We start from the raw sequence: 22,944 nt of genomic DNA on the forward strand, positions 1-22,944 counted from the left end.
CTGACAGTTGTTTGAGAAGTGGATGGCCTCTTCCTTCTTCCAAGTCCGCTGTAGCCCAGAAGCTCTGCTGAAACCATCCACCACGAATAGTTGGCATTTTGCAACACAGTAGAATAGCCTCCAGCCTCACAGCAACACGTAAACCACCCCAGGATGACAAACTGAGGGACAAGTTCGTCTCCCTTAGTTGTTGGTTGTTCTTAACCCCTCTGCACCCATCTACCTCAGGCAATAGACTTAATACAGAGCCACACCTAAGCCAAAAGCAGCCTCCAAGCCCCAGGCCAGTCTACCTCAGGCCCAGGCCTTAATACAGAGCCACCCCCAAGTGAAAAGCAGCCTGCAAGCCCCAGCCAGCCTACATCACAATAGACACCACAATAATAGCCCAGTAATAACTAGCAAGTGAATAGCGATTTCCAGTACACAAAGAACTTATCTATCATCTCATGTGCTTTATATCATATGTAATAAAACAAATTATTATTGTTTTTCAATATAAAAAAAACCAAAATAAATAAATAAATAATAAAACCAAATTCACTGCTGTTGAGTGGATTGCAACTCAGAGCATTCGCACCTTGGATTTCTGGGTGGTATCTCTACAGATAAATATTGGCCAAAAATAATTACCAAGTGGTGTTTGATTATTTCAGTGAGGCTTATTAAAAAAAAAAAAAAAGAGCTATTTAAATATGGAAAAAAATTACTGTGTAGAATTGCTTTCCTTCTTACTATTGTTTCTCAACCCACACATCTTAGTAAATACAGTTTGTACACAGCCTGCCTTTTAGTATTGCCAAGCATCCCATAAAATGGGTGACTTTAAAGCCACTGAAAGGAACTTTAGTTACCTTCAACTCGTTCAAAATCAGAACAATTAGAGAGGTTCATAAAACTACCTGCCACATGTCTCATCTCCTATGCTGGGAAGATTGCCCTCAGAACTTCCTTATCTAAAGATAAGAAAATCATTGGACTAAAGAGCAGTTCACAGTGACTTTGTATGTGCGTGTTTTACTTCCCAGTGTTAACTAACTTAAGTAAGGCTAGGCAGGAGGCAGAAGAGTCCTTCAATCTTTGGCTGGGTGCTTTGCCATATTTGACTTTTGTCCTGTGATGGTAGGGCAGAGATAACAACATTCTCACAGCTGAGTCGATTTAGGGCCTGCGTTGGAACTCACAAACATAGTTCACTCTGCCCCTGTGTTTTTATATTTCCCAGCCTGATTTTTAATGACCCTGAAAAATTCTTTCACAATTAGACTCCGGACACCCCAATCCAGCCAAACCCACAGGAAATCCCACACCCACGGAACGCCGACCAGACTCCCACCAAACCACATTCACGCAGAATCATTCCATTTCCCGGAGACCAATCAGCGCCCTGCACGCTGATGCGTCTGCCAATCCAAACAAAGCCACGTTGCGCCGGCTAACGAATGTCCCACGAGTCTCGGAGCTTCTGGGTCCTCGCCAAGGGAGGAGGGGAGAAGGGCGGGGCTGGGGACGGGCGGGGCTGGGGACGGCCCTCCTGGCCTGGAACAGCTTCATGCTTTCCAACTGGCTGCGACTGGTAGTGGCTTGGCGCCCATTGGCTGCTGCAGCGCGCGGTCTCGGCGGGCGGGGAAGCTAACTCTATTCTAGCGCGGCTGCGTAGCGGAAAGCAGTAAGTTAGATGCTCCCGGGACGCTTTTGAGCAGATTCCACATCCTAGCTTCACTTCGGGAACCCGTGCGTAGTGGCGCGCAGCTAGGAGGGCGTCGGCGGCGTTAGGAGCACCCTGTACGATTGCATTTTTCAAAAGTTGGTCATGTCTTGGGGTAAGGAATGACGCCATGGGAGTCGGTGGTGGGGAACCCTGGGGTCTGAGAGGGTGTAGATCTCACAGAGAAAAAAAAAAAAAAAAAAACCTGAGGCCCAGGGAGGTGAAGGGACTAGCTGGAAGGATCCCAGAACTTGCACAGCTCTTCATTTTAAGGATTTTGACGCCGATTGGGCCTCAGTGTCCTATGTGTTGAATTGGGGGAGGAGCGCAACTGAAAGCGAGAGAGGGCGGTGATGAAGTCATTGATGTCCTGTTCTGTGAAGGGAACAGTGCTTTCTACACCCACTACCCTCTGCCTTCGAGTCGATTCCAACTCCTAACATCTCGGTAAAGTTTCCAAGGATGTAAATCTTTATGGAAAAAGACTGCCTCGTCTTTCTCCCGCGGAGCAGCTCGTGGGTTTGAACTGCCACATTTTGTGTAGCAGCCGAATGAATGCCTTAACCACCTTACCACCGGACCTCCTTCAGTGCTTTCTGGTTCTTAGTATATACAGATAACGCTGAAATCATCCTCTGACGTTGTCTGAGATGATGTTGAGAAGCGCCAACATTTTATGAATGTATATTTTCTTCTTTATCGGGTACTAAACTCTCGAGATGTATCAACTCATGTACTTATGAAATTAGATCACTGTTGTTCCTAATTTACAATTGAGAAATAACCTGAGATTTTCGGGTTCAGGAGCAGGACAGAATTCGGCAAATTCAATATGATACCAGGTTTTATACGGTCTTCCAGCCAGAGATCAAACTTCCAACGTTTTACACAGTGGACCCTTAAGCTCTGGAGTCAGATGCCTTGGATTGGAATTCTTGCTCCAGCGCTTACTAACTCTGTGATCTTGGACAAGTAAGGTAACCTCTTTGTTGCTCATTTTCCCTTCCTGTAAAATAGAGGTAATAATAGGATCAACTTTTAAGTTTGTTTGAAGGAGCTTTGATGGCTCAGTGTTTAAAGAATTTGGCTGCAAACCAAAACGTTGTGGGTTTGAAGCCAGCAGCTCCTCCAGGGGAGAAAACTGAGACAGTCTGCTTCCCTAAAGATTTACAACCTTGGAAACTGGATGGGGCAGTTCTACTCTGTCCTGTAGGGTCTCTGTGAGTGGGAACGACTTGATGGCAGTGGGTTTGTTTTTTTTGGTTATAAGGGTTAAATTAAATAATACAAGAAAAGTGGCCAGAAATACCTAACACATCATAAATGATCAATAAATGTTAGCTATTATTTTAAATAAAGTATTAGCGCATTAAGGGCTTGGACTCAAAGCAGTGATATCATTAGAATTTAAATGTTATCTTAAATGTTGTAATTGAAAAACTGCTTTCAAATAATCCAGAGAGAGCCCTTAAAACAGAGCATGATTACTCACTCACATTGCAGAAGTATGTTTCTCTGTTGCATTCCTTTAAATAGTGAGCTGCTCCTACCATTCTCAAAAATAAGAAATTACTGTGCTTGACTGAGGCAGAAAAGCTTCTTACCAATCAATTCAAGATTGGAAATCAAGAATATGCTGAAAATTTTAAGTTAGGTAGAAAATATTTGATTTCTAAGGTCTGAGTATGTGCAGCATTTGGGGGAAAATCTGTGGTATGTTAAGCTGAAGAGTTTCATATAAATGAAAGCATTATTGTGGAAGGTTAAGTAATGCTGATACCTGAGCTGCTTCAACAAGTGCATTCTGACTTAGTTATACTACATTAGTAATAACATATTTTTGTGGCATTTACTTTTTAATAGAGATTAAAATGTTTATTACATTCCATATTTAACAGAAGAACCTATGCCCATTTTACAGTGACATATATTTGAGGATTTTTGGTGTTGTATTGGTAAAGAGGGTATGATGCTAATAGATTGCTTTAAGACTTTTTTTTTTTTTTTAATTTGTGAAAGTTGCCTGTTCTATGATGGCATCCACTGTCACCACCAGTGATAACTTCATAAACATGAACAAAAAGGTCAGCGTTAAAGTCAGGAAAACTGGAGATGTACATTACTCAAAACTTGTTCATGGGACTGATTAAGAGTACATGAACTTTTATATGGAGTTGTTAGATTCTGATAAGGTTGAATAGTGCCCATTCTCTCTGATACAGACTTTAGTAGCATTGGAGAGTTGCCTGATAAAAGAACAAGGAAATAAAGTTTCTGTTAGTAATAGGGAGTTCAGAATGGTATTTAAAACATCATCTTCACACTGTCCACAGATGTATATTACAGTAGGGCAACTGGTATGCTTTCTTTTCAATTATGTGAGTGTCTTGCTATATTAGGGGAGAACTGAGATTGTAATAATTCCCTGCCTCCCTTGGATCTGGAATATATACTGAGAGGTGCTTAGCCTCTTGGATCTGGAATATATATTTGAGAGATGGTTTAGAGTGGCTGAGGGAGATCAGGAAGTGAGAGGAGTGGTTTGGAACAGCTAAGAGAGAGGAACTTGTCTGTCAGTTTGTTGTCCTATAGTGGTTGCTAAGACAGACTTGGAAGAAGGATGAGGCCATTCACTTCTCAAAGAATTGGCCAGTGAAAATCTTACGAGTAGCAGTAAAACACTGTTTGATATATTACTGGAAAACTTTATGAACAGCCCTGAAACACTGTCCGATATAGTGCTGGAATATGGGCCCCTGAGGTGGAAAGGCACTAAAAATACAGCTGGGGAAGAGTTGCCTCCTCAGAGTAGACTGAAATTAATGTGGATAGAGTAAAGCTTTCAGGATCTCTATTTGCTGATGTCGCACATCTTGAGAAGAAACAGCTACAAACATCCATTAATAATTGGAACATGAAATGTATGAAGTATGAATCAGGAAAATTGGAAGTTGTCAAAAATGAAATGGAATGCATAAAGATTGATATCCTAGGCATTAGTGAACTGAAATGAAATGGTTTTGACCATTTTGCATCAGACAATCATATGATCTACTATTCTGGGAATGACAAATTGAAGAGGAATGGTGTGCCATTTGTCATCACAAAGAATGTTTCAAGATCTATCCTGAAGTACAATGCTGCCAGTGATAGGATAATATCCATATGCCTACAAGTAAGACCAGTGAATATGATGCTCACTCAAATTTACGCACCAACCATGAAAGACAAAGATGAGGAAATTGAAGATTTTTACCAACTTCTGCAGTCTAAAATTGACCACACATGTAATAAAGATGAGTTAATTATCACTAGTGATTGGAATGCAAAAGTTGGAAACAAAGAAGACTCATTAGCAGTTGGAATATATAGCCTTGATGATAGAAATAATGCTGGAGATCGCATGATAGAATTTTGCAAGACCAACAGCTTATTCATTGCAAATACCTTTTTCAACAACAGAAACAGTGGCTATATGTTGTAGTTAAATTTGTATGTCAGCTTGGCTGGGCTTGGTTGAGTGGCTGGGCAGCTGGTGGTAGTTATTTCCCATGATGAGACTGGTAATCAGCTCCATGGTGGGATCTACCACAAGCAGCTGAGTAGCTGCCTTTGGGATGTGGTCTGCTTCCTGTATATAAGGAGAAGCCTTGGGGATAGCCTCTAGCTTATGGCACGCTTGGACCCTGCATGTAGCTGTGTTGTTTTTCTGCAGCCTGCCATGCTCTGTAGACCTTGGGACTTATATTGGACTTAAATTTGCAATATTGAAAAATTCTTTGGACAATATATTGAATGATGCAGGAAACATCAAAAGAAGGTGGAAGGAATACCCAGAGTCACTGTACCAAAAAGAATCGGTCACAGTTCATCCATTTCAGGATGTGGCATGTGTTCAAGAATCAGTGGTATTAAAGGAAGAAGTCGAAGCTGCACTGAAGGAATTAGCGAAAAATAAGGCTCCAGGACAGACATATGCCATGTTGGAGGCACTCACTTAGCTATGCCAAGAGATTTGGAAAACAGCTACCTGGCCAATTTACTTGAAAAGATCCATATTTGTACACATTCCAAAGAAGGGTGATCCCACAGAATGTAGAAATTACTGAACAATATCATTAATATCACACTCAAGTAAAATCTTGCTGAAGATAATTAAAAAATGGTTGCAGCAGTATATTGACAGAGAACTTTGAGAAATGCAAGCTGAAATGCAAGGACATGGAATAATGTCCTCTTGTTATGACATTGCTGATGTCAAATAGATCTTGTCTGAAAGTAAAGAATACCAGAAAGATGTTTACGTGTGTTTTATTGACTATGCAAAACATACATATATGGATCATAACAAATTATAGATAACATTGAGAAGAATGGGAATTCCAGAACACTTAACTATATTCATGAGGAACTTGTACAGATACCAGGAAGCTGTTGTTCAAACAGAACAAGGGGACACTGGATAGTTTAAAATCAGGAAGGGAGTGTGTCAAGAGTTGTATCCTTTCCCCATACTTATTCAACTTGTATGCTGAGCAAATAATCCGAGAGGCTGGACTGTATGAAGAAGAAGGTGTCATTAGGATTGGAGGAAGACTCATTAACAACTTGCAATACGCAGATGACACAACTTTGCTTGCTGAAAGTGAGAACGATTTGAAGCACTTACTGGTGAAGATTGAAGACTACATTCTGCAGTATGGATTACACCTCAGGATAAAGAAAATAGACATCTTCAAAACTGGATCAATAAGCGGGATCATGAGAAATGGAGAAAGATTGAAGTTGTGAAGACTTCATATTGGTTCTATAATCAACACCAATGGAAGCAGCAGTCAGGACATCAGATGACATTGCGTTGGGCAGATCTGCTGCAAAGGACCTATTTCAAGTGCTAAAGAGCAAAGATGTCTCCTTGAAGACTAAGATGTGCCTAACCCAAGCCATGATATTTTCAGTTGCCCCAAATGCATGTGAGAGCTGGACAATGAATAAGAAAGACTGAAGAAGAGTTGATGCTTTTGAGCTGTGGTGTTGGCGAAGAATACTGAAAGTACCATGGAGTGCTAAAAGAACTAACAAATCTGTCGTGGAAGAAGTGTAGCCACAATGCTCCTTGGAAGTGAGAATGGCCAGACTTCGTCTCACCTACTTTGGTCATGGGAGCTCTGGTTGCGTAGTGCCTAAGGCCCTGGACTGCTAACTAGAGGGCTGGCGGTTCAAACCCACCAGCAACTTCTCAGAAAGAAGATGGGGCAATTTACTTCCATAGTGATACCGCCTCAGAAACCCAAGGAGGGGTCGCTATGAGTCGGGTCTGACTCGACAGCATGTAACAACAACAACTTTGGTCATGTTGTCAGAAGGGACCATCCTTTGCAGAAGAATGTCATGCTTGGTAAAGTGGAGGGTCAACGAAAAAGGGGAAGGCCTTCAACAAGGTGGATTGACATAGTGGCTGCAGCAATGGGCTCAGGTATAGCAAGGATCATGAGGCTGGCACAGGACCAGGCAGTGGTTCATTCTGCTGTACATAACATTGCTATGAGTCAGAGATGAGTCAGTGGCACCTAAGAACAACAAAAGGTTTTAGGTTTTATACTTAATTTGTTTCCTTTTATGTCTCTTAACCCACCACCACCCTCCTGCCATTGAGTTAGTTCCAACTCAAGCAACCCCCATAGGTTTTCCAGGCCTGTACATCTTTACGGAAGCTGTATATCTTTCTCTTGTAGAGTAGCTGGTGAATTCGAACTGCTGACCTGGTGGTTATCAATGGAATGCCTTTCCATGCCACCACCAAATCTCTTTCATGTCCTTTAAGAAAGCTCATTAGTAGAGGTTTTAAGGTTTTAGTTTTTGTGACTGTTGCTGTTCAAGGTTCACTTAAAGGGTGAAAAAAGTCAACTATGAGAGCAAAACTGGTCACATCCATTTCTGTATTTTTATTTATTGTTGTTGGGTGCCTTAAAGTCAGCTCTGACTCACAGCAACTGCTTTTACAACAGAACAAAACAATGCACTGTCCTGTACCATCCTCACAGTCCTTGCTATGCTGAAGCCCATCATCCCAGCCACTGTGTAAATCCATCTTGTTGAGGGTCTTTTTTTTTTTTTTTTTGCTGATGCTCCACTTTACCAAGCATGAGATCCTTCCCTAGGGACTGGTCCCTTCTTGACAACATGACCAGAGTAGGTGAGACAAAGTCTGACAGTCTCACTTCTAAGGAACATACTGGTTGCACTTCTTCTAGGACAGATTTGTTCATTCTTCTGGCAGTCCATGGTATTTTCAGTATTCTTCCCCAACACCCCAAGTCAAAGGAATCAACTCTTCTTCGGTCTTCCTTATTCATTGTCCAGCTTTCATGTGCACGTTAGGTGATTGAAAATACCGTGGCTTGGGTCAGGTGTACCTTAGTCTTCAAAGTGACATCTTTGCAAGATCTTTTGCAATGGATTTTCCCAGTGCAGTTTGACATGTAATTTCCTGACTGCTGCTTCCATGCGAGTTGACTGTAGATGCAAGTAAAATGAAATCCCAGACAACTTCAATCTTTTCTTTCTATTGTGATGTTGCTTACTGGTCCAGTTGTGAGGATTTTCATTTTATGTTGAGGTATAATCCATACTGAAGACTGTAGTCTTTGCTCTTCATCTGTAAGTGCTTCAAATCAATTTCACTTTCAGCTACTAAAGTTATGTCATCTGCATATTGCAGGTAGTTAATGAGTCTTCCTTCCACCCTCATGCCACGTTCTTCTTCATATAATCCTCCTCCTTGGCTTATTTGCTTAGCATCAGATTGAATACGTATGGTGATAGGATACATTTCTGATACTAACCCTTCCTGATTGTTCTGTTCTTGGTCTATATATAGGTTCCTCATGAGCACAATTATAGAATGGAATTCCCATTCTATATTTTTAGTACCTTGTATATTCTAAAGGAAGTCTGGTGGTACAATTGTTAAAGCATTCAGCTGCTAACCTAAAGGTCATGGTTTGAATGTACCAGCCATTCTGTGGGAGAAAAATGAGGTATTCTGCTTCTGCAAAGATTTACAGCCTTGGAAACTCTATGGGGCACTTCTACTCTGTTCTGTATGGTCACTATGAGTCAGAATCAACTCGATGGCAGTGGGTTTGGTTTGTTATAACTAGCTGCCTAGTAAGTATTTAATAGTAGATGTCCTTGACAAATTGTGTTTAATTTTGTTGGGTTTTAATCATTATTCCAAAGTTTGGGGGTGATTGATGTTAATGGGCATGACTTAGATCTCTTCAGGTCTTCCATAAGTGAGAATAGTACTGAGTGTCCATACATTTTTCTGTTTTTCATTAAATTTTTCCTACTGCAAGCTAGGCATAAGGAGTCCAACATTGAACAAACCACATTCTCTGCCCCCAAAGATCTTACAGGTAAATAGGAGAAGAAGGCAGTAAATAATTATAATACAGAGTTGCTCTGAGAAACTTTGGAGGGGATGACCTGACCCAGTCTTTAGGGAAGTCCAAAAAAGCTTCTTGGAGGCAGTGATACCTAAATTAAATACATTAGAAATTAGGCAGTGAAGCTCTACTAGATCAAAATATTAAGGTATTTAGACTTTATACAAAGCAGTAGGAATGAATAATCACTAAGACAAGATTCAGATTCTCATCTTTATAGATAACTTTTGTTTACTTTTTCTTTGCTAGTTTTGCTTAGGAACTGTGTTTGTCTATAATAATAGTAGCTTTCCATTTCATTTTTTTTTTTTTTTATCAGAGTTTTGAAAATATGCTCTTATAGGCCAGCCACAGGAACTTGGCAGCTGATCTTTGGGTTTATAGAACATTGTTTAACCATAATGATCCCAATAATAAATAAATTTGATTTCCTTTGCAAGCCTTCTGGAAGAGTTTGTGCTTGTTTATAGTAAATATACCCGTAAATAAAGTCATTGTACTGGTTGTCAAGGTGTCAGTCTCTTATGTGGAAAAGGAGTATGTTCTTGCCTGGCAGACTTTTTGAATGACCTCATCCACTTTCAGTCTATGGGTGCTCAATGTCCATACATTTTCCCCTTTTGCATTCAAAATCTATACTTATACATTTTGTATCACTTACACAGGTCTTAAATTCTAGCTAATTGAACTTTTTATGTATACTTTAAGAAGGTCTGGTAGCACAGTGACTAAGGCATCTGACTGCTAACCAGAAGGTTGGTGGTTCAAACCGGAGTGGAAGCAAGACTGGGCAATCTACTTACGTAAAGATTTACTGCCTCAGAAACCCAGTGAGGGTTGCTATGAATTGGAATCAACTTGATGACAAGGGGTTTGGGTTTGGTTTTTGGTATATATACTTTCCCATGTATCTATTTAATTTTAGTATCTATCAGTTTTAATGGCTTGCATGCTCTTCTTTGGGCTAAATATTGATAACAACCTTGTTTTTGTCACCTTTAGTTTTTAGATCAATGATTCTCAACCCTGACTGGGAAACAGAATTATCAGAGAAGCTTTTTAAAGGGCATAGATTTGTGCAACCTATCCAAGGCCCACTGAATCAGTATCTAGAGGTAGGCCCTAAAATCTAACATCTAGACACAGCAACAGCTACTATCAAATATCATAAAATGATTCTGATGTATATATATATCCATAGTTAAAAATTACAGATTATTTCAATGGAAGTTTGACGCTTGAGGTTTCACTTAAATCTTTTCTTGATCTCCTTTTCAGTATACACAGTCCCTAGATTACACTTTAAGTCAAATTTGTACGTAAGTTGGAACTGTTAGGTAGGGTTCATATCTAATGTCAGTTAGTCAAATATCAGTCTTACTATATAGAGGCAGGGAGGCCACATCTTCTTACCTCCTCAAACCCCACAAGAGGAAGACAGATCACCATCAGCAGCCCGAGGTCTATTCCTATGAGGCCAGACATGCTGTCTTTCCAGCCCTTTCACCAGCCCTGACACCACCTTTTCCTCCCACAGCACCCAACACCTCTCTGCTGGGTTTGATAATTCGCTGCAATGGCCACACAGAATTCACAGATTATGGGGTTTATTAGGGAAGCAACAGGCTACAATTGAAGGTCAGGAACACGCTCAGTCTCTCTCAGCCTGCTGTCTCTCAGTCTCTCTCCCAGCAGTGTGTCCCTCAGTGTCTCTCTCTCGGCAGTGCATGTCTCTCAGGAGTGTGTTTCTCTCAGCAGCATGTCTTTCTCAGCCAGCAGTTACAGAGACTCCTTCCGCCTCTAGGAGGGCTCCTTTTGAACCTGGCAGAGTGGCCAAACTAACCAATTATAACATTGGAATTCTAAGCACCCGAGAGAGAGAGACTTTCCCATAATATTGCTTTGTGCCACTCACAACAGAAATACCCCAGGTGGATAACTTTAATAGTCAGGAGCTCCTCGGTTGCTCATGGCAAATTCCACCTGGAGTTTACAAAGACTTGGCTAGAAAAGCCATACCAGGTAATTTACTACACTGCAATAGTATACCTTTCTATGCATAAAAAAACATTAAAGAAACACTTCAAATACTCTAAAACATCATTGATGTAATAATACAGTAATAATAAGGAAGCTTTGGTGTCATAGTGCCTAAGGCATTTGACTGCTAACCAGAAGGCTGGTGGTTCACACCCACCAGCTACTCCTCAGAAGGAAGGTTGGGCAATCTACTTCTGAAGTGATACCACCTTGGAAACCCAAGGAGGTGTCACTATGAGTTGGCTGTGACTTTATGGCAATGAGTTTTTTTTTTTTTTTTTTTTTTCTTAAATAATAATATTTTGATGCACGTCATAAAACAGCACTCATTTGTTATTACAAACCATTGTATGTACTTTGAATATTTAATATAATGGGCTTTATGAGGGTTGGTTCCTAAGTAAGGGTTGTGTGTAAGTCTGACATTTGTAACCTGGGCACTGCCTATAGTAATCTTTTCCCTAAAATTATTTTCTTCTTAGCGTTTTTTTCTACTTAAGAGTGAAAGTAGAGAAAGAATAAGGAAAATTAGGAATTATGCTAAGAAATTTGTCTCCTAGCAATGAAGGACAAAAGCATGTCAAATAATTCTTATTTTGAAGCAAATGCACTTCTGCAACTGTGTGGCAGCATTCTAGGTGATGGGGATATAGTAGTGAACAAGGTATAGGCCCCTGTTCTGTTAGTTGAAGGTGAAGTAGCCACAAAGTAGACTAACAAACAACTCAGTGCACTGCTGAATCAGATCTGACCCATAGTGACCCCTCCTTGGGTTTCTGAGGTGGTATCACTATAGAAGTAGATTGCCCAGCCTTCCTTCCGAGGAGTGGCTGGTGGGTTTGAACCTCCAGCCTCTGGTTAGCAGTCAAATGCCTTAGGCACAATGCCACCAGAGCTCTTAGTAAACCAATAAATAAACAAGGTCATTTGAGATAGTAATAAGCACTATGAAGATTATTAAAGAAGGACATAATAGTGACTTGAGTAATGCTCCTGGGTGGCACAAATGGTTTGCAATGAAGTGCTAACCTAAAGGTTGACAGTTAGAACTCATTCAGCAGCTCCATGGGAGGCCTAGCAATCTGCTTCCATAAAGATTACAGCCAAGAAAACCCTATGGAGTAATTCTATTTTGTAACACATGGGATTGTGATGAGTCAGAATCCACTCAATGTCAGGGATAAGTGCTTGGCATGTTGGAGGAACAGAAAGTGTGGGTGAAAGAAAAGAGTCAAAGGTAAGTTCAGGGCTTTTGGCTTGAACATGTGGACTGAATTACCATTCTAATGGTAAATTGTTAGGATGTGGAAGATTGTGGCAAATTGGAGGAAGCAAGGGGAGAGAAGAGTTAATTGCCTCTAACCATGAATCTCTAAGTGGGCTTTTGGATCTGGGACTTTGGAGCTCAGTGAAGAGAGAAAGATTGGAATTAAATATGTGAGAAATAGCAGAATATAGGTAAGAAATGAGATCACCTAAGGAAGAATGCATCTGACTGCTAAACAGAAGTTTGGCGGTTCAAACCCATCAGCCACTCTTCGGAAGGCAGGTTGGGCAATCTACTTCCGTAGTGATACCGCCTCGGAAACCCAAGTAGGGGTCGCTATGAGTTGGGTCCAACTCCACAGCACATAACAACAAGAAGGAAGAATGCAGGTAGAATAGTGGGCCTGGGACTAAGTAGGCACTGGAGTGTGTCAACATTTAGATATTGGAAGGAGGAGGGAGTCACCAGGAAAGGAGGCTTAGCAGGTAAGCATGAGTAAATAGGAAGAAAACCAATTAAGTGGTGTTACAGATGCCCCTGAAAGACCATACTTAAATATTTGTCAGCTGTGAAAAACTACTTAGCGATCAGGTAAGATGAAGATGGAAAGTGATCATGAGATTTAATAAAAATGGAAGTTATTGATGACCTTAACAAGAACCATTTCACTGGAGTGGTGAATTCCAATAGCTTGATTGAAATATGTTATAAATATTAATAGTTTGATAATATTTGTATAAAGCAAAACTGTGTTTTGGCTTTAATTACTAATTCAAGATGCTTTGATTAGGGAGCACCATTGCTAAATGTTTTGTTGTTGATTTTTAGATTTTATTAAGTTATAAACTAAACATAACATCCCAAAACAGTGGCTCAAAACAATAAGAAATCATTTAGTTTGTTCATGAGTCTGAGCTAGACAGGCTCAGCTCAGGGCCTCTCATGTATTTGCAGTCAGCATGGTGGTTGGGGTTATCCCAAAGAGCACATTTCTAGCATCTGGGGCTAGAAAAGCTGGGGCCTAGAAAGAGCTAAGGCTCTTCCGACTTTTCTCTCTCTCTATGTCTGGACTGTAGACCTGTATCTTTCCACTTGTCAGCCTCAGAGTAGCCAGATTTCATGCATGGAGATCAGAGACTCCCAGTGAGATTATCCCAAAAGAAACAAACAGAAGTTGAACGGATGTTTCTAAACTAGCCTTGGAAGTCATGCAGAGTCACTTCTGCCACATTCTATTTGTTGAGGCAGTCACAGTGGTCTGCCCCCATTCAAATGGAGGGGTCGTAGACTCTACCTCTTGATGGGAGGTGTGTCAAATAATTTGCAGAAATGATTTAAAGTCAGTACATTACAGTATCTCTCATTGAATTCAGGATCTTTCCAGCTCAGTAATCATCTTCCTTTAAAAATTTTGTTGAACGTATCTTTGGAATTATAAATGATACAATATTTTTCTTTATCATGTTTAAAATTATTGTTTTTAAAATAATGAACTATTTATGTGTATTGGTGCTTCTAAAAGTCTTCATATGACCCTTTACCTTGCACAGATACCTAATTAAATCCTATAACAGTACATCAAATAAAATAATAAAATATTGAAAACAGAGTTCTTCAAACTTCTGAAATTGTTCGGAGGACTATAGTCTTATACTTAAGTACGTGGAAAGAGATTTTCTGGTAGTGTTTATTGTTTGTTAGAAGGAGTCCAAAATTTGTTGGATGGTGAAATAAAAATTTTAAATGACTTAAGTGCTTAGTACTTTTTAAAGGGTTTGTGCCTTGTAAAATATTTTTGTATTCTTCCAGCAACAATACGGTGTTTTTTTAATTTTAGGTTATCAAGATCTTTATATTTCTTTTATTGGATTCTGATAAGGAAACAGAATTGCATTTTATTTTTTTTATATAATTGATTTTAATAACTGACAAAATGTGTGATTCTCATCTCTGTATTATTTACCTTGGGAATTTTTAGGGAAAAAAACCCTAGGCCTGAGTCCTACTTTCAGACATTCTGATTAGTTAATTTTGGATGAGGTCCAAGATCAGTATCCTTTATAGCTCCCCTCATGATTTTAATGTGAAGCTAGTTTTGAGACCCATACATAAGTCTACTACATCAAACTATAGTATTTACTAATGCTAATCTTGATTTCTATAACAGGACACAAGATAGAATGCCTGTCTGATGCTGCTGCTTTTTCCACTAAGCTTAAAAACACTCTCATCCAGTACCATAGCATTGAAGATGATAAGTGGAGAGTTGCTAAGAAAACGGTAAATTAATTAAATTAGTAATTTTGGGAGTCTAGCTTCTGTCCCAAAAATTGGTTGATGTTAAGATGGTAAGAAAATATGGGTAAGACACCATATATTGGATGGCTGCACATAATTGTGCTTATGTACTGCATGGTTTAACATCTCACAAAGGAAGAAACAATGATAGTAATCCTACATTGTTTCCATTAGTTCCTTAAGATATTAGACATGAGAATAGGCTCATGGCAACAAGAGTCTAAAGGATGGGTTCCTAAGTCAATGAATAAAATGCATACTCACCCACTTAGGGAATGATTAAGCATGTGTCAGTAATGCTAATTAGGTAAGATTAGAATGAAACAAATAATTATGGCCAATAAAATAGTGCCATCACAGATTCTAACAGTGTTTGGGTATTATTAAGTTACTGAAATATTTTTTGAAAGTCTGTAATTTAGGTAAAATGTGAAGAACTTTGAGATACAGAAGAAATACAGGTATGGACCATTTGATCATATAAGTGCCTTTCATGTATCTCTTTGAAAATTTACTTAATTTTCAAATGTATTCAGTTTATTTTAATGTAAAAACAAATACTTTTGCCTTGCAAAATTTTTAGTTTTATATCCAGGGTCCTGTCTATGTAATTATAATCAAGTACTGTTTTATTTTTTCAGAAAGATGTAACAGTTTGGAGAAAATCTTCAGAAGAATTTAGTGGATATCTGTAAGTTAATTCTTGCAGTTTTATATAATTCTTAAGACGCAGCTAAACTTCATGTACATACTCAGTCTCTAAATGGTCACTGGCAGTAAATTTTGGCTTTTCCTTTTAAAATTTTAAATTATCAAAAAAGCAAATTGGCCTTTGAATTGGAGCCTTAAGAATATCCATGTCCTTTGTGGTCTGAGTTGGTTGTGAGGGGATCATAAATAATTGTACTTGATATTTCTCAGCATGATGTTCAAGTCCCTTTTATTCTATACTTAGTACTCTAGTGTACTTTATTACAAGAATTTATATTAAATCATCAGAAAGATAATAGTGACTTTTAAGTACTTGACTATTCTATCACAGCATTATTTATAATATAAACCACTTGAATAATCAACAGTAGGAGAATGAATGAATTATGAAACATGTGTAATAGACTACAGTTTATCCCCAATTTATGACAAGATTCTGTTCTAATGACTCTGTTGTAGGTTGGTTCTAAAGTAAGTCAATCTACTTCTTTTCTTTTAGTTTTCACTATTACCAGCTTTTATTACCAGCATCTTTCTAAATCGGATCTTCATTTGTCTTTGGAGGTTGGAAATATTACATAAAAACTTAGATGTATTTTAATACATGTTCTTGTTGTTTTTAGGTGTTGTTGCCTCAGTCTGACTCATAGCGACCTAAGTATAATAGAACAAAAACACTTCCTGGTTCTGTGCCATCCTCACAGTCTTTGCATTGCCCATCTTTGCAGCCACTTTGTCAAGCCATCTCACCCATCTTTGCAGCCAGTGTATCAATCCCTCTCGTTGAAGGTCTTTCCTTTTCACTAATCCTCTGCTTTACCAAGCATGATATACTTCTCCAGGGACTGCCCCTTCTGACAACATGATCATTGTAGGTAAGATAAATCTGGATATTCTTGCTTCTGAGGAGCATTCCAGCTGCACTTCTTCCAGGACAGATTTATTCTTCTGGTAGTCCATGGTGTTTTCAGCACACTTCAGTACCACAATTTGAAGACATCAGTTCTTCAGTTTTCCTTATTCATTGTCCAGCTTTCACATGCATCTGAGGCTATGGAAAATACCATGACTTGGGTCAGGCACACTTTAGTCTTCAAAGTGGCATCTTTGCTCCTTAACACTTTAAAGAGGTCTTTTGCAGCCAGTTTGCCCAGTGTAATACGTCATCCCTATGAATAAAGATTGTGTTGCTAGTTAGAAAAATTAGTGAGAATTTTCTGTGCAGTTTTATTCTTTTTTTTTTTCTTCATGTATTTCATGGTAGCATCACTGAGTCCTGAATCTGCTTATCGACTTCAGCAAAGTGTTCAGCCTTTGGGTTCGTGGTGATAAGCAACTGAACCCCCTGATTTAATTTAGAAAGCTGAATAGATAAGGCAGTGTTGTAAACATCTGCAAGTGAACATCTGAGAATATTAACATCAGCAAATTTATGTGCTGCAACATTATTTGTAGTATTTATTACTAACAGTAATAATGAAAACCTGAAAATGGACTATGCTAAATGCAGTTCATTGTAACTCAAATACTTTGTAAGTCAGGGACTGGCTGTATTTTATAGCCCTTAAAAATCATGTTTTCATAGAAAACCCTCATAAAGTGAGTAAAGCAGAATACTGAACTGTATATAGCACAATTGCAGATTGATTTTTAAATATATATATATATATATATATATATATATATATATATATTATTTAACACCAAATATTTACCTCTATATGGTGCTATTATGGCTCATCTGTACTTTTTTTTTTTTGGTATTATGGTGAACATGAATTGTGTCTATAACCGGGAAAGAAACTTAAAGTTAGTGAAGACAATTGCCTTATGTAATTGAAGTAGGATATTCACATCCTTGAGACTAAGGTCTTTTTAAAATGAAATTGCTGGTCCTACTTACTATATACAGAATTTTCTGAAATGTAATACCAAAGATAGCAAATCCAGAAAGATGAGTTATAAAATATTTATGAGATGGGCAGGGAAATTGGAATTGGATTAAACGTTGTAAGCAGGTGTGAAAGTTAATCCTTTAGATCAGTGATTCCCAGTGGGAGTTGAAAAGTGTGTTAAAAAGGCCAGTGGAGCACTATGCTTGGGGATTTGAAAGGACTTGACAGAGGAGTTAATATTTGATCTGAGCCTTAAAGGAAGAATAGGTGTTTCTTAGGTAATGAAGGTCTGGTTCATAATGCAAATAGGGAAGTGAATATACTACATAAACAGAGGTAGGAAACACTGTTAGTAGTTTGTTTAGGAAAGTAGAAATAATGTTTGTACAGCTACAACATAGAGTATGGGGATGAGGGGAGCATGTGTTTGATGGGTTTTGAATGTTAAAGTCAGGAATTCAGTAATGAGCTTTAGCCTTCCACCCAAGTCCTCAAACCAAAAACCAAACTCATTGCCATCTAGTCGATTCTGACTCATAATGACCTTCATTGGGTTTCCAAGGCTGTAAATCTTTACGGAAGCAGACTGCCTCATCTTTCATTTGCAGAGTAGCTGATGGGTTCAAACCACTGAACTTTTGATTATCAGCCAAATGCTTTAATCACTATACCACCAGAGCTCCTTCAAATCCTCAAAGGATTTTAGAAGTTTATTCTGATAACATTGTGAAAGATGGAAATGAGCAAGAGATGAGATTTTACTCTGGGGGTCCATGACTAGCATCTTAGTATTTCCCTAAAAATGTATACAAAATATCGTGACTCTGTATTTTCCTGGGAAGAGATCTCTGTCTTTTATCAGGTTTTTAAAGGACTATGTAATCAAAAATGTGCAAACTAGAGACTGATACAGTGTTGAATTAGAGTGCTCAAACTAAGGCAGTAGCATGGGAGTAGAAAAGGACAAATGAACATGAAAGAGATGGCTATTTATTGAGTGCCAGGTATTTTTCTGAGCACTTTACATTTAGGAAAACATCTTGATAAAACAGTGACTGATTAGGAGCCCTGTTGGTATAGTGGCTAAGGCATTTATTTGGCTAAGCTAACCAAAAAGTTGGTAGTTCAAACACACTAGCTAGCTACTGTGCAGAAGAAAGATGAGGCAGTCTGCTTCTGCTTCCATAAAGGTTTACAGCCTTGGAAACCCAGTGGGAGTCACTATAAGTTGGAGTTGCCTAAATGGCAGTGAGTTTGGCTTGGAGTTCTGACCATGGCAAAGAAAGCAAACTCTGGTGACATAGTGGGGAAGAGCTTGGTTGCTAACCAGAAGTTCAGTAGTTTGAACCCACTTGCAGGTCCATGGGAGAAAGATGTGGTAGTCTGCTTGCATAAAGATTATGGCCTTGAAAACCCTATGGGGCAGATCTTCTCTGTCCTGTAGGGTCGCTATGAGTCTGAATAAATTCCATGGCAGTGGGTTTGGTTTTTGGTTATGGGAAAGAAAAGAGTCAAAGTTGAATCTCAGATTTCTGCTTTGGATGACTGGGTTAATTTGTGTTACCCCTCAAGTTAGAAAACACAGGAGAGAAAAGTAGGTTTAAAATAGGGGAGGTCATATATTTGGGCTAGAGATACTTATAACTAAGATGTGTGTATGATTTTCTCTGGGCATTTACCTGTAATTCCTGAGTCACAGAAATATACATACATCATCCAATTTTACTTGTTGTTGTTGTTTGCCGTCGAGTCGGCTCCGACTCCTAGACATTGCCAAATTGCTCTCTGAAAGTGTGCTAACAGTTTGAGAGTTCTCATTTCTCTCTGTTCAGTATTTGTAATTAGTCAATTTTCAGTCTCTGGCAAGCTGAGGTATGAGATGGTATTTTATTAGTAGTCACTTATTTATTAGTGAAGTTGAGCAGCTTTTCTGCATATTGATTTTCAGATTTCCTTCTGAGTATCTTAGCACATTATTTGCCCATCTTTTCTTTGGATTGTTTGTCTTTTTCTAATTGGGTTATAGGAATGAGACAGTCTCAATAGTACTTTTTTTTTTTCCATGTGTGTTGTACACATCTTTTTCCAGTTTGTGGCATGTTTTTAAAATTTTTGTTTTTTCTGTCATTTGTTGTTGTTGTTGTTTGCCGTCAAGTCGGCCCCGACTCATAGCGACCCCTCCTTGGGTTTCCGAGGCAGTATCACTACGGAAGTAGGATTGCCCAACCTTCCTTCCGAGGAGTGGCTGGTGGGTTTGAACTGCCAGCCTTCTGGTGAGCAGTCAAGTGCCTTAGCCACTATGCTACCAGAACTCCTGTCATTTGTAGTAGGAACATTTTTTAAATCTTAACCAATCTTTTATTATTTGTGCTTCTTGTGTGTTATATAATTAAGAATCCCCTGTACTCTGATGTCACGAAGATGGATTACCTATATCGAATGGTGAAAAGTAGGGTTCCAATTTTTATTTTTTCCAAAAGGATAGCTATTCAATCCAAGCACCATATGTGGAGTAGTACTTCCTTTCTCCACTGATTTATAATGCTGCTTCTGAAATGTGTCAGGTTCTGATACATTTATGAGTCAGTTCCTGGGTGTTATATTTCATTGTCCTATTTTTCTGCTCCTAGTAAAAAGCTTTTAAAGTCAAGGCACAGATATGCTAATATTATAGCATGTTAGGATAACTGAGGAAAGAATGCCATACAAAATAAACGGAAGCATTATAGTGTTCTGTACACTATTTTCTACCACATCATACATGAAGGGATGTCTGCATTCATAGCGACACATAATATGGCTTTCATTCCTCTCATTGTATTTGAGGTCAAATTTTGAGGATCAAAAAAAAAAAAAATGATAGGACTTAATTATCAGAAAAGTTTTGGGGATTTATTCAACTTAAAAAACCTTATTAACTTCCCTCCTCCTTTCTGAGTTAGCTCTGAACTGTAAGGGCATACTGAAATTTTTCATTCTAATTGCATTTGACTTTAATTTTGTTTCTCCAGCTACAAAGCCCAAGGTGTTATAGATGACATTGTCAATAATATAATAGATCACATACGCCCAGGGCCCTGTCGCATGGATTGGGATAGCTTAATGACTTCTTTGGATATTTTGGAGCACTTTGAAGAGGTATTTGTTTAAAAATGTTACTTCAGAATGTGTGTGTGTCTGTGTGAGAGAGACTGCATGCATGTGTGCATACTGTATCCAGTGTACTAATTGCTTTGAGGATCAGTAGTCATGGTAAAGCTCTCATGGGGAATCTTGTGCTGCCTCTAAAAATGCTTGAGTTTCCTCTTATTAATTAATGAGTATTAGTCAGAACTGAGTTTCTTTTCTACAGCAGCTGTATTCTTGCTTAAGAAAATCTTTAGTGTCTTTAATTGTAAAACCTTAGTTGAGTTCTGAAAAGTAAAATTTTGAAAGTACCACCACCTCTAGCAAATCTTATCATAAACACTGGAAACAGTCTGCACCGCCTCTTTCCATGTGGGATATCATAGAGGATACAGGACCACTCACTGTATTGAATTAGAGATTTGGATGCTGAGTAACTTACCACTCTGTATTTTGATTATGAATTCTTTCCATGTCTGTTTGGTAGCAGCACAATTTAGAATAGAGATCTAGACAGAATCACTGTCAGAATTTTTATTAATAAAAATTGCAAAACATTTTAAATGAGTATTTTTTACTAAAGATTAACATGATATATAAATTCCATGGCTGTGTGTTTCCTATAGTAACAACAGCTCTTACCTCCCTCTTTCAGAATTGTTGTGTGGTGCGTTACACTACTGCTGGTCAGCTTTGGAATATAATTTCCCCAAGAGAGTTTGTTGATTTCTCCTACACTGTGGGCTATAAAGAAGGACTTTTATCCTGTGGTAATAACCTTAAAACACTACACTTTATTTCATTTTGGCTTAAATATTTACATTTTCTAGGCTCAATGTTTCTTTCTATGTGAGATACATTTTCAAAACTCCCTTCTATATAATCACTAAGGTTTGTTTGCAAATATTAAGCTCTAGGAAGTAAAATAATGACACCAAGTAGTGTTTTGAAAATTTTCTGTTAAGTTTTTTGTCCCAATACAAGGTATCCTCCAAGTCATGGCTAAAAAATTTGGGTCACATGACTGCTTCCAAGAGAAGTGTCTGATGAATAGATTGTTTTCCCAGCCACTCTCTGAAAACTGCTTCTTGGTCATAGTAAAAATAGAGTCGCTATGTGTTGGAATATTTTTCCTTATTTTAGCTGTGTAGTAATTTTTTCAAGATTAAAAATATTGTCATTAGAAAGCTCCTGCTATGTAAAATGTACCTATAGGTAATTTTTTTTTTCCTGGTATAGTATAATATATGAGTTGGCAGTTGTGGTTAAATATCTACTTGCTTATTCTTAACCAACCGAAGTTGAATATGGTGCCTGTGCTACCATAGGTTTGAATATTGGCACCTGGAGGCTTGGCTGCTACAGCCAAGATTCATAGTTTTCAAAGAGTTATCAAGATGACATGATATCATCTACTCTGAAGGGATTAGAACTTTCTCCATTGCCTGTCTGCTAGCCCTCTGTCAGAATTCTGCTTGGTAATTATCTTTTTCATTCTGCCATAGTCACTCTTAAGCCTTAATTTTCTCTACATGGATAAGAAGATAAATATTTAAACAGAAAGTCTGGTGATATTTTTTAATGAGAGTTTTAGACAAATGTCAACCATTGCTATTGATAGTGTTATTTTCAAATTGCCTCATAGGGATAAGTCTTGACTGGAGTGAAAAGAGATCAGAATTTGTTCGTGGCTATAACCATCCCTGTGGTTGGTTTTGTGTTCCACTTAAAGACAATCGAAACCAGAGCCTTTTGACAGGCTATATCCAGACGGATCTGCGCGGGATGATTCCTCAGTCTGCGGTAGATTCAGCCGTGGCAAGCACTTTAACCAACTTCTATGGTGATTTACGAAAAGCCTTACAAACAACACGTGCAAACCTGCAGCACACGGCCCCCTGAGTCAGCTTTTTCTTCCATGTGCGTGGCCTGTAAAATTCATCCACCTTCTCTTCTGCATAGCCTGTAGAATAACTTGAGATTTTTTAGTTAATACTACAATATTGTATTATATTCCTAAAGTAAATAGTTATCTAAGAGAGAGCATTTCAATGTTCTTAAAAACACATTGTTTAGTTAGTGTAGTGTGTCTCGGAATGGAGACTATGTAGAGAAATCCACAAAGAAGTGGACCTAAACTCTTAAGAAATTGAATAGTGTCTTAGTATGAATATTTTGGTTGCTTGGGAATTAGAGAAAGCAAAAGCTTCATGTTAGGTTAAAATAATCTATTTTAGAGCTGTATGAACATTTTATAAAATTTTAATTTTTCTGAAATTAAATATATTGCTTCACTTTTAGTATGCTCTGTGAGTTTGGCAATAGCTTAGACAAAAGAAACTTCTCTATTTTTCAGAAAGATGTACTTCATTATCAATTCACTGAGCCACTTTAAGTATTAAAAAGAAAGGAAAATAGATATAGTGGTACCAAGTGCAATTCAATTTT

At 38.4% G+C, this 22,944-nt stretch overlaps 1 protein-coding gene across 1 annotated transcript; it reads left to right on the forward strand.

Moving 5' to 3' along the window:
• The first annotated feature begins 2,540 nt into the window (after positions 1 to 2,540).
• On the forward strand, positions 2,541 to 22,398 carry STARD4 (StAR related lipid transfer domain containing 4). The gene is made up of 7 exons (XM_007947591.2): positions 2,541 to 2,680; positions 8,951 to 9,129; positions 14,634 to 14,746; positions 15,406 to 15,455; positions 20,382 to 20,508; positions 21,152 to 21,266; positions 22,142 to 22,398. Exons 1-7 carry the CDS (start codon positions 2,541 to 2,543, stop codon positions 22,396 to 22,398), a joined length of 981 nt encoding a protein of 326 aa, XP_007945782.2.
• Positions 22,399 to 22,944: the final 546 nt, after the last annotated feature.

Source organism: Orycteropus afer, unplaced genomic scaffold (genome assembly GCF_000298275.1).
Source record: "Orycteropus afer afer isolate SDZICR_OR568_19922 unplaced genomic scaffold, OryAfe1.0 scaffold00191, whole genome shotgun sequence".
Classification (NCBI taxonomy): domain Eukaryota; kingdom Metazoa; phylum Chordata; class Mammalia; order Tubulidentata; family Orycteropodidae; genus Orycteropus; species Orycteropus afer.